The sequence below is a fragment of the Lethenteron reissneri genome, chromosome 6, assembly GCF_015708825.2.
Source record: "Lethenteron reissneri isolate LAM-NWPU_2019-01 chromosome 6, ASM1570882v1, whole genome shotgun sequence".
Taxonomy (NCBI): Eukaryota; Metazoa; Chordata; class Hyperoartia; order Petromyzontiformes; family Petromyzontidae; genus Lethenteron; species Lethenteron reissneri.
In genome coordinates this window covers 3,709,918-3,722,450 of record NC_083784.1, presented here as the reverse complement: position 1 = coordinate 3,722,450, position 12,533 = coordinate 3,709,918, and the positions used below count along the sequence as shown (strand labels likewise).

The following is a 12,533-nucleotide window of genomic DNA, read 5'->3' as shown; positions in this document are numbered from 1 at the left end:
AGACCACGGAAGGGTTCTATTCGAACCGGTCCCGACTCTGCCCACCGCCCCCCCCCCCAACTGCCCCCCCCCCCACCCAGCGCCCCCCACCATAGCCCCTCCCCCCACCACTGCGTTACCGACTCACACTGACCGAACGCGGGGTGAAGTATGGTCGACACGGCGTCGGGAGGCATTCGTCCAGCAGTGGATAGACCACGACCTCTAACTGTTCAAGAACAACCTTCCACGACCCGGGGGCCTCTCTAAGGCTCGCCCTTGCCCCGGCAGTGGCTGTGGTCAAGAATTGCAGGGCTGCGCCTTCAGCTCTTCGTAATTTTTAGTTCGTTTAAAAAATAAAATAAACCAACCTAGACTATCGTACGGCTATGGGACTCGCCCGAATGCCTTCCGGCAACGTCAATTCAATGGGCCACATCGCTGCTGATGAGACTGAACAAGTCAAAACCCGATGCAGGGTGTTTCACTGTTAATAATGGTGCTCTATTGATCATATTTATTGGCGAAACTTGTCCCGAGAAATAGATACGCTCATCTGAGCACTGACGACGACCAGACACGTGGTACAGACAGACGGGCAGTCATTCAGACTGACACACGGATCGACAGACACACCGTTCAGACGGACACACAGACACACTGACAGACAGACACACGGACGCACGGATGGACAGACACACCGTACAGACGGACACACAGACAGACACACGGACGCACGGATGGACAGACACACCGTACAGACGGACACACTGACAGACAGACACACGGACGCACGGATCGACAGACACACCGTACAGACGGACACACTGACACACTGACAGACAGACACACGGACGCACGGATGGAGAGATACGCGAAATTCACATTTGCTCGTGCACAGCAAACAAAATGGGGCCATCTATGGTCGCCTTAATACCCCCCCCCCCCTCGTGAACTTGCGCTATAAGTAGCGACTGGGTAATTAACTTGGGCCGCTAATTGATGAGGATAATTAGGGGAGGGGGGGTCACGCTGACTGCGCGGGCTGGGCAGACGCAAAGAAAGCGGGGGGCTGACTGTGGTGGAGCACACAAAGGTGGCTAGCCCCCCACCAAGTTTGATGTCAAGAGAGACCTCGGGAGAGACAATGCTGTCCATTTATTCTTGATTTGAAGCTTTCGTGACTGCAAGGATTCATACTCTTAGGTTTTTTTCGGTAAAGTCACGTCGGTAAAAATAAATAATAATACAAATAATAGACAAAATAATAGAAATAAAATAATTTATTAAATAAAATAATCATGCAATTTTTTTTCTATTATGTCTAAAATAAATAATACAAATAATAGACATAATAATAGAAATTAAATAAGTTATTATTTTATTTCTATTATTGTCTATTATCTATAATAAAAAATATTTTATTATTTAGGAGCACGTGGATAGAAATAAAGTAATTTATAAAATAATTTATTCTTTTATTTCTATTATTATGCCTATTTTTTTTTTTACGTCACTTTACCGACAAAACCTAAGAGTACAATGCTGTCCGTCTGCTGGGGGACTGGATGTCGATCACTGTCCGCGCGGCAGAACACCGCCCCGGATTTAGCGCCCGGATCTCATCGGACCTTGCGCAGCGGAGCTGGGGTGGAGCCCGGATAGTAGCACGTGGATAGGAGACTGCCTGGGAATTCCACGGGTGCAGGGCGCTTAGTGCAGGGTGCTGGGTGGATAATGGTGAGTGCAGGGCGCTGGGTGGATAATGCTGGGTGCAGGGCGCTGGGTGCAGGGTGCTGGGTGGATAATGGTGAGTGCAGGGCGCTGGGTGCAGGGTGCTGGGTGGATAATGGTGGGTGCAGGGCGCTTAGTGCAGGGTGCAGAGTGCAGGGCGCTGGGTGGATAATGGTGAGTGCAGGGCGCTTTGTGCAGGGCGCTGGGTGAATAATGGCGCTTAGTGCAGGGTGCTGGGTGGATAATGGTGAGTGCAGGGCGCTGGGTGGATAATGCTGGGTGCAAGGCGCTTAGTGCAGGGCGCTGGGTGGATAATGCTGGGTGCAAGGCGCTTAGTGCAGGGAGCTGGGTGCAGGGCGCTGGGTGGATAATGCTGGGTGCATTGTGCAGGGTGCAGGACGCTGCGTTACCTGTATCTCTTGTTGTCGAGGGGAACGATGTCCATGGCGAGGTGGTAGTGCTGGTGAGGCATCAGCCCCGACACCTTCACGCGAATCGCGGGGAACATGCGCCTGTGTGTGCGTGTGTGTGTGCGCATTGGAGTGTGTGTACATGATATGGATGTGAATGTATAGGCATGGGTGTGTGAGTGTGTATGTGTATGTATGCATATGTGTGTGTAGATTGGTGTGTGTGTGCATGTGTGTGTGTGTGTATATGGGTGTGTGCATGTGTGTAGATGGGTGCGAGCGTGTGTGCGTGTGTGTGAGCATGTGTGCGTGTGTATGTGTGTGCATGTGTGTCGATGGGTGTGTGTGTGTGTGCATGTGTGTGAGCGTGTGTGTACATGTGTGTGTGTGCATGTGTGTGAGCGTGTGTGCGTGTGTATGTGTGTGTGCATGTGTGTCCATGGGAGTGTGTGTGTGCATGTGTGTGAGCGTGTGCGTACATGTGTGTGAGCGTGTGTGTACATGTGTGTGTGTGCATGTGTGTGAGCGAACATGTTGCACAAAATGAACACCCATTGCACAAACTCAACATTCATTTCAGAGATGTGGAAATCATTTCCACGCGAGCTCTCCCGGAATCAACATCGGCTCCGAGATTGCCATTTCACTCCGTTTATTCTTCTTAACAAACTAAACTATGAGAAATTCAGACTCATCATCAACAATCCACTGCTGTATTAAAAACCACTCCGTCATTATTCTTAGCCATCGACCAATCACTGTCATCATCGTCGTCATCATCCCTCCTCGCCACGCGTCCTGCCCAAGGCTTGCACGTGCAACGGCCGGCAGCAAGCAGCACCGTTGTAAGAGTCGAAAGAGAAAACACGTTTCCTGAATTGAGCGAGGTTATCGGTGTCAGAACTTGGGGGGGGGAGGGGTGGAAGAGACGACGTTGATATGATATCAATTCCCAACGTGGAACGGTGAATGGAAAAACAGAGAAAAACGCTGGGAACTACAGCGTGGTGATAGAATCGGTGAGTGGGTGAGTGAGGGCGTGTGTGGGTGAGCGACTGGGTGTGTGAATAAGTGATTGAGTGAACGCGCGATTGAGTTAGCGAGCGAGTGAATGGCTGCGTGAGTGAGTTGACGGAGTGAGTGCGTGAAAAAGTGAGTGGGTGGGTGAGTGAATGTGTTGTTGTGACCTGCAGTGTGGTGGTGGTGGTGGTTGAACACAGTGTGGTGGTGGTGGATGAGATGAATCAGTCAGTAACTGATAGAAGGCAGGGCCGTCCATAGGGGGGGGGGGAGGGCAGGGTTGCGGACCCCACGCCTTTAAACTAAACCCCAACTTTTACATCTGACACCGTGGCGTCAAAGCGCGGGTCCCCCAAAGTGCGGGGCCCGGGGCGCTCTCCCCAATTCGATGGAACCCTCGGGACGGGCTCTCGGTGGAGGGACCAACGAGTGAAGTGCATGGGCCCAGGTAACCATGCTCGTAGAAGTGGTGGCGGCGATACACTCATGCCACGGACCTTCGTACGTTCTCGAATCCACGTGTTCATCTTCGTCTCTCAATGTACATTCGTAAAACATGAGACACGTCATCAGAGAAGTAAAGCCGGTTCGATTCCATCTCCTGGCACGGAAGTTGAATCAATGGGCGCATTCCTGAAACGATTACATTCATGACTAAGCTTCTACTAGAGACGGCTCCGGTCTCTTGAACCCGGTTATCGATTCTGAAACACGCTAACCGGTTTGACTGGCTAACGTTCAGATAATCACGAGGACCGGTTCATATAATCATCATTGGCGTTGGCCGTGAACGGGAATCGAACTCGTGTGGCCGGAGTTCGTAGCCCCACGCGCTAAACGATCCCTACCGCTGTGCACACGCATACAATGACAAAGATCCCCAGTATAGCCTGAACAAACTGTTGGGGCAAGTGCTGTTAGTGAGCACCTATGAAGGCCGGCACGGCGCACGAGGGGGTGGGATGACCAACATTATGCCCGGCCGCCTTTGTCTCCGTAGCGGCGATATTTACACAGCACACCGGCTTCTCATTTGAGGCTGAGTCGACCTAGGCGAGGCTCGGGAGCGGTTCAATACAATCATCAATGCTGCAAGCGGGAATAAAACTCGTGTGGCCGAGTTCTTATCGCAGCGCGCTAACCGCTACACCACCGCTCCCCCCAAACACACGCGCGTGTGCTCCAGCACTGTCGACCTACTAAAGCCACTGTTCAGCTACCCCAACTCTCTCCCACCACACACCCCACCCCGACTCTCTCCCACCACACACACCACCCCGACTCTCTCCCACCACACACACCACCCCCACTCTCTCCCACCACACACACCACCCCGACTCTCTCCCACCACACACACCACCCCCGCTCTCTCCCCAACACACACCCCGACTCTCTACAACACACCACCCCGACTCTCTCCCACCACACACACCACCCCGACTCTCTCCCACCACACACACCACCCCGACTCTCTCCCACCACACACACCACCCCGACTCTCTCCCACCACACACACCACCCGACTCTCTCCACCACACACACCACCCCGACTCTCTCCCACCACACACACCACCCCGACTCTCTCCCACCACACACACCACCCCGACTCTCTCCCACCACACACACCACCCCGACTCTCTCCCACCACACACACCACCCCGACTCTCTCCCACCACACACACCACCCGACTCTCTCCCACCACACACACCACCCCGACTCTCTCCCACCACACACACCACCCCCACTCTCTCCCACCCCACACCACGCTGACTCTCTCCCACCACACACACCACCCCCACTCTCTCCCACCACACACCACCCCGACTCCACCACACACACCACCCCGACTCTCTCCCACCACACACACCACCCCGACTCTCTCCCACCACACACACCACCCTGACTCTCTCCCACCACACACACCACCCCGACTCTCTCCCACCACACACACCACCCCGACTCTCTCCCACCACACACACCACCCCCACTCTCTCCCACCACACACACCACCCCGACTCTCTCCCACCACACACACCACCCTGACTCTCTCCCACCACACACACCAGCACAACTCTCTCCCACCACACACACCACCCCGACTCTCTCCCACCACACACACCACCCTGACTCTCTCCCACCACACACACCACCCCGACTCTCTCCCACCACACACACCACCCCGACTCTCTCCCACCACACACACCACCCCCACTCTCTCCCACCACACACACCACCCCCACTCTCTCCCACCACACACACCACCCCCACTCTCTCCCACCACACACACCACCCTCACTCTCTCCCACCACACACACCACCCCCACACTCTGCCACCACACACACCACCCCGACTCTTTCCCACCACACACACCACCCCCACTCTCTCCCACCACACACACCACCCCCACTCTCTCCCACCACACATACCACCCCACTCTCTCCCACCACACACACCACCCCCACTCTCTCCCACCACACACACCACCCCTGACTCTCTCCCACCACACACACCACCCTGACTCTCTCCCACCACACACACCACCCTGCCATTCTCTCCCACCACACACACCACCCCCACTCTCTCCCACCACACACACCACCCCCACTCTCTCCCACCACACACACCACCCCCCGACTCTCTCCCACCACACACACCACCCCGACTCTCTCCCACCACACACACCACCCGACTCTCTCCCACCACACACACCACCCGACTCTCTCCCACCACACACACCACCCCTGACTCTCTCCCACACACACACCACCCACCCCACCACACACACCCCCACTCTCTCCCACCACACACACCACCCCCCACTCTCTCCCACCACACACACCACCCCGACTCTCTCCCACCACACACACCACCCCGACTCTCTCCCACCACACACACCACCCGACTCTCTCCCACCACACACACCACCCCGACTCTCTCCCACCACACACACCACCCCCACTCCCTCCCACCACACACACCACCCCCACTCTCTCCCACCACACACACCCACCCCGACTCTCTCCCACCACACACACCACCCCGACTCTCTCCCACCACACACACCACCCCGACTCTCTCCCACCACACACACCACCCCCACTCTCTCCCACCACACACACCACCCTGACTCTCTCCAACCACACACACAACCCCCACTCTCTCCCACCACACACACCACCCCCACTCTCTCCCACCACACACACCACCCCCATTCTCTCCCACCACACACACCACCCCCCACTCTCTCCCACCACACACACCACCCCGACTCTCTCCCACCACACACACCACCCCGACTCTCTCCCACCACACACACCACCCCGACTCTCTCCCACCACACACACCACCCTGACTCTCTCCCACCACACAAACCACCCTGACTCTCTACCACCACACACACCACCCTGACTCTCTCCCACCACACACACCACCCCGACTCTCTCCCACCACACACACCACCTTGACTCTCTCCCACCACACACACCACCCCGACTCTCTCCCACCACATACACCACCCCGACTCTCTCCCACCACACACACCACCCCGACTCTCTCCCACCACACACACCACCCCACTCTCTCCCACCACACACAGTATTCACGAATTCGCCACTTCAATTGAGCCTCCTGTGACTGATATCCCCTTCTCCCCCCCCCCCCAATGCAATTCCACAGGTCCAGCGCCAACGTAAGCCCCCCCCCCCCCCCCCCACGTGACACGTCGAGCGAGTCACAGAGTAACGGCAATTACGGGGGGACCATAATGAGATTTTGGCCGAAAGTGTTTTTTGGGGGCTGTAGTGGGTTTATTTTTTTGGAGGAGGGAGGAGGGAAGGGGGGGGGGTTAATATAATACTCATAAATAGAAACGTGAACGCGTAAATTGTCTCTGTGGCCACGCAACATCAACATCATCACAACAACAACAGCAGCGGCAGCAGCGGCGTCTATTGACACACGTGGGGGCCAATTCGCGCAGGCAACATTCCCCGTAACGCCGCGCAAACAGGGACATTGTGTGAAGGCCGCCGCTGTGTAATTAGACGCTGTATAATATTATATATATCATAAAAAACATATATTTTTTTAAATATATTTTTATATATTTTTTTTTTATTGGAGCGTGGAAACTAGACGTATTGAACTATGCCCGCGGTGGCATTCAGGTCGAGTTTTCATTTTTCATTTATTTCAGTTTTAGTTATTTGGTATAGCCTTGTGAGTCATGCGGCTCTTGAATCGGGTGCAACCGCAACAAACAAAAAAACATGAACAAGAAAGTTGTGTCGGTCGCGGGTTCGCAGCACACCGCAAATCGCGACGCAACTGGGGTTGCGATTCGATCTCATTGCGCGGAAGTTGCAACAATTGTGCGAGTTGCAACAGGTCGCTCGCCCGAAATTAATTGGGAGCAGATGATGTTACGTAGGTGAGGCTCGCACCGATTGTTCGCCGTGAATTGAGCCATCAGAGGAAATGATGTCGAGTGAATTGGAGCGGGGAGGGGGGAAATCAGCCGACAGAAAGAGAGAGAAAGATATAGAAATAATTCATAATTGATTTCTGAGTTTTAGTCACTCAAGAGAACGATCGTCGTTTAGAGCATTTGGCTGCGATACATTCCCACGTGATGATAATCATCCACTTCGTTGAGCTATTATTTGTGGTCAGGTGGCTTCTGAAAAAGAGCTGTGTAACTCATCAGTGGGCCTTACCTGGTCAAGTAATAATCAGAGAAAGTTCGTTAAATTAAAAAAATAACATGACGCTATTGGTACCGCAATATTAAGCATTCGAGCGTTTAAACCATTGCGAATCATCTCGGATACGACTAAGCGACAAAATATTGTCACGACTATAATTATTATAGATAATTTATCATCGTTATCACTTAGGGGGTGCGTCGTATAATCCAGTAGCTGAGTGTGTGTGTGATCAGATTATCGTCAATTTAATAATTACGCACTTTTGGCGCGCGTATTACTTTCCAGAGCGTCTAATTATTGACACATTATTGTTTATACATCGTGCCATAATTATAAAATTTCGTATTATTTTTTTGTATTCATTATGTTTCTGCATACGCCTGTAAGGTGTGAATATCGCAGTGCGTGTGATTAACATTACAAAGACAAAGATCCCCCGTATAGCCTTCAGCAGATTGTTGGGGCAAGTGCTGTTAGCAAGCATCTGTGAAGGCCGGCACAGCGCACGAGGGAGAGGGGGGGGTGTTAACAGCGTGCCCTGCCCCCTTTGTCTCCCCAGTGCTCACGTTTACACACCGCACCAGAGGTCCAGTACCGGTCGAAATATTCGCCGGGTATCGTAACACACAGTGTGCTAACCACGGCGCCACCGCTCCCCGTGACTATTCGATATTAACACACACGCACGCGCACACACACACAGAGACGTATTATACACGCGTAGATATGCGATTAATAATTGTAATCATTTACAACCCTTTGTCAATCCACTGCTGGATGAAGGACTCCTTAAGCCACGTCGGTAACGACGGAGGTTTATGTGACACACACATCGGTCGAGATATCAGCCGTGGCCGCGTGCATGGCGCAGTAGCGCGCTAAGCGCTGCGCCACCGCTCCTCCCACTCCCAAAAGTTACTTTTCCATTACGCGCGGTGTTCAACATTACTTAGCATCGACACGAAACACATCGAACATTCAAAGTCGCGTCGCTGTGGAAAAAATATCAAACTTATTCCGTGATATTTTCCACGACGATGCTGGTGTTAATTTTTTGTGTTCTTAGATCGTTTTTTTGCGTCGAACTCGGAGCCACATCTCACAACGAGGAGCCCTTGGTTACAACCGTCTAGCAGTTCACCGCCATCGACCCAAGCGAGGCTGAATCGGCTGCTGATGAGACTCTGTGTGTCGAAACCGATGCAGGGTTTTTGCTTGCACTGAATCAACGCTGCTGAAATGATGCACTCCCAGAAGGCCGTGTCACCGATTGGATGTGTAATATATGTTTTTTGGAAGGCGGCGTTATCGGTCTGCTTATCTATTTCGTCGATATGAATAACACGCATGCCCGTATACTGAATCACGCATGACCATACACAGTATGCGCGTGTAGGATATGGGCACACGGTAAATCCTCGCTTTACGCGTTTGCGCACAACGCGTTTTCGCTATAACGCGTTTTCGCTATAACGTGGTTATTCTAATAGGGGAGACTTCTCGCACGAAACGCGCCCGCTATATAACGAGTTGTGATCGGTCAGCGACGAACTACTTTCTTGAGCTGCGTGGCTGAGCTGGATTGGGGATTATGTGTACATGCGCGGTATGATAGAGTACACAATGTGTGTTATAATAGGAATAATATTTCAAATATATTAAGCGCCCGGGAAGGCGGAAATAGTTTAACATCAACCGAGGAAGAACGAAGTGAAAAAGACGTTTGAAAAGAGAGAGAGAGAAAAAGCCATTTCATGTATCATGTGCAGTGGATACATGCAACATGTACAGACCTCATTCTACAGCTGGATGAGAGGCACACTATGCACGGAGGTATATATACAGTCACGTACGAATATGTATATATATATACAAACCCCCATCCCTGTACGTACATACGTAAGCACGTGTGTGTCATCAACTTTAAGCTCCGTAAAGGTAGACGCACTCCCGAAAAATCGTGTCCGGTCTCATTACCGTTCGGCAATTCTGGTCACACGCAAAGACAAAGATCCCCGTGTAGCCCTAACGGACTGTTGGGGCAAGTGCTGTTAGCGAGCACCTACGAAGGCCGGCACGGCACACGAGGGGGTGTGTGGTCAACACCACGCCCGGCCGCCTTTGTCTCCCTAGCGGCGATATTTTACGCATCGCACCAGGTACTCAATTGAGGCTGAGGCGACCTAGGGGAGGCCCAGGACCGGTTCAGATAATCGTCACCGATGTTGTCCGTGAACGGGAATCAAACTCGGGACATCAGGTTTGTAGTGCAGGGCGCTAACCGCTACACTACCCCTCCCCGCATGTATATATATACATAGACATATACACAATCATATATATATACACAGACACACATGCACACAGTGAAATTAGGAATTCTAGCTAGTGGTTAGCGCAATTCGCTATAAATCTGGTGAACAAAGAGGTTTGTTGAACAATAACCGATAACCGCGTTTTCATTAATCAATTATCGATTCACAGAGTCATGCACCGGCAACCCATTGCAATCGAACGTCGCGCTGATTGCAACGATAGGCACGCGCGAACGCACAAACGGCACGGCGGCCCAAGTCACCGCGTGGTTACATAATGATCCATTAGCCCTCAGTCAACAGCTAAAGGCACAGGCCCAGCAACTGCCCAGCTCACGTCACTGCTGGCGGAAGAGGCCTCTAGAGGGTGTTTTGGGTCTAACGCTCCCACCCTGGGCCAGACGTCGTGACAGCGTTGAGGACGCACCCCACACTTTGCACCATCGCACGCGACCTGCCCATCGACTCACTGTCAGTGGTACCCAGCTACACCGCTGGGGTGACCCGAGGCGGCTGAGATTTGATGAGAAACTTGACCCACATTGATTCGACTGCCGCGTCCGGAGATCGAATGGAATCGGCGACATCGGCGGGTTGCCAGTCTGGTGCGCTCATGCTGCTGATGATGCTGGTGCTGATGATGCTCATGATGCTGATGCTGATTATGCAAATGCTGCTGCTGATGATACCGATGATGATGATGATGATGCTGATACTGATGATGCTGATGATGCTGCTGATTATGCAAATTATGCTGATGATGATACCGATGATGATGATGATGATGATGCAAATTATGCTGATGATGTTGCTGATGATGATGATGCTAATGATTCTGCTGATTATGATGATGCTGATGATGCTGATACTGATGATGCTGATGATGATACTGATGATGCTTCTGCTGATGATTATGATGCTAAGAATTATGCTGATACTGATGATGCTGATTATACTAATGATGCTGATGATGATAATGCTGCTGGTGATGATGCTAATGATTCTGCTGATTATGATGATGCTGATACTGATGATGCTGATGATGATGCTGCTGATGCTGCTGCTAAGAATGATGCTCACGACGACGACGCACGCACCGTCCGGCCTTGGTGATGATCATCTCGGTGCCGATGGAGTGAAATCTCTGCCACAGCTCGGAGCCCTGCAGCTCTACGCGGACACCCGCCAGATCGGAAGGAGGAGGAGGAGGAGGAGGCGGCGCCCCCTGTGAAGGTCCCAGGCCGGGGACGATGCCGGTGGGAGGAGCGGCGGGGGTCACGGGAGCCCGGGCAGTGTCCACGGAGTCGTCCCGGTCAGCCGGGGCCACGGGAGGGCTCACGGGATCGGACCCCGATGTGGACTGGAGGTCGAGGCTTGTGGCTGCGACAGGGAGGGAGGGAGCGAGGGTCAAGGGGTGGCGCGCGGAGGAGTCTGAGTGCGCGCGTGTGACGGGAGTGTGAGACTTGTCCCGAGGCTATACGGGGGATCTTTGTCTTTTGTGTGTGTGTGTGTGGTGGGGGGGGGGGGACGATACCAGTGACGATTATCTGAACCGGTCCTGAGCCTCCACTAGATCGACTAAGTCTCGAATTAGTACCTGGTGCTGTATTGTAATATATTGATGCTAGGGAGACAAAGGCGGCCGGGCGTGGTGCTGGCCACTCAACCCCCTCGTGTGCCGTAGCGGCCTTCAAAAGGTGTTCGCTCGCGGGACTTGTCCCAAAAAAATATATGTTAAGGCTATACGGGGGATCTTTGTCTTAGAAATGTCTCCTGCACGGTATCCATGCCACAGCCTGCGCCCCATCGTCAGGCTGAGAACCGGCTGGGCTCGCGAGTGCTACAGCAGTGCATGCTGGAGGTAGAGTCGTTTGAGATATTTTATTGGACTGGGGAAACAAGTCATTCATTCTATGCTTGAGTGGGGCAATGCGTTCAGACTAGCATAGCCCATAGACTAAGATCACCCATAGACTTAAATTGCCCATAGGCTAGCATTGCCCATAGACTTAAATTGCCCATAGACTTACATTTCCCATAGACTTACATTGCCCAAAGACTAACATTGCCCAAAGACTTACACTGCCCATAGAATTACATCGCCCATAGACTAAGATCACCCATAGACTTAAATTGCCCATAGACTAACATTGCCCATAGATTAACATTGCCCATAGACTTACACTGCCCATCGACTATTGTAGACTTGCGTACGGCAGCAATGCGCTCAGGATCTCGATGCCAATCTGGAGGTCTGCCGCTGGCCACAACGAGAGGGCTTCAGCAGAGAGAGAGAGTTCGTGTCGTTTCCACGTTCCTCCTCCTCCGTTGAAGGACAACGTGGACTACAGTGGCTTTACTATTCCA

At 52.6% G+C, this 12,533-nt stretch overlaps 1 protein-coding gene across 1 annotated transcript in view; it reads right to left on the bottom strand.

Annotated features, from left to right (window-relative positions):
• LOC133353884 (T-box transcription factor TBX18-like) overlaps positions 1-12,533 on the bottom strand; it is a 63,728-nt gene that overhangs the window by 33,545 nt on the left and 17,650 nt on the right. The window contains exons 2-3 of the mRNA XM_061570377.1: positions 11,264-11,546; positions 2,124-2,225 (exon numbers count right to left, since the gene is read on the bottom strand). Coding sequence (XP_061426361.1) covers positions 2,124-2,225; positions 11,264-11,546 — 385 coding nt within the window. The remainder of the gene's footprint in view (positions 1-2,123; positions 2,226-11,263; positions 11,547-12,533) is intronic.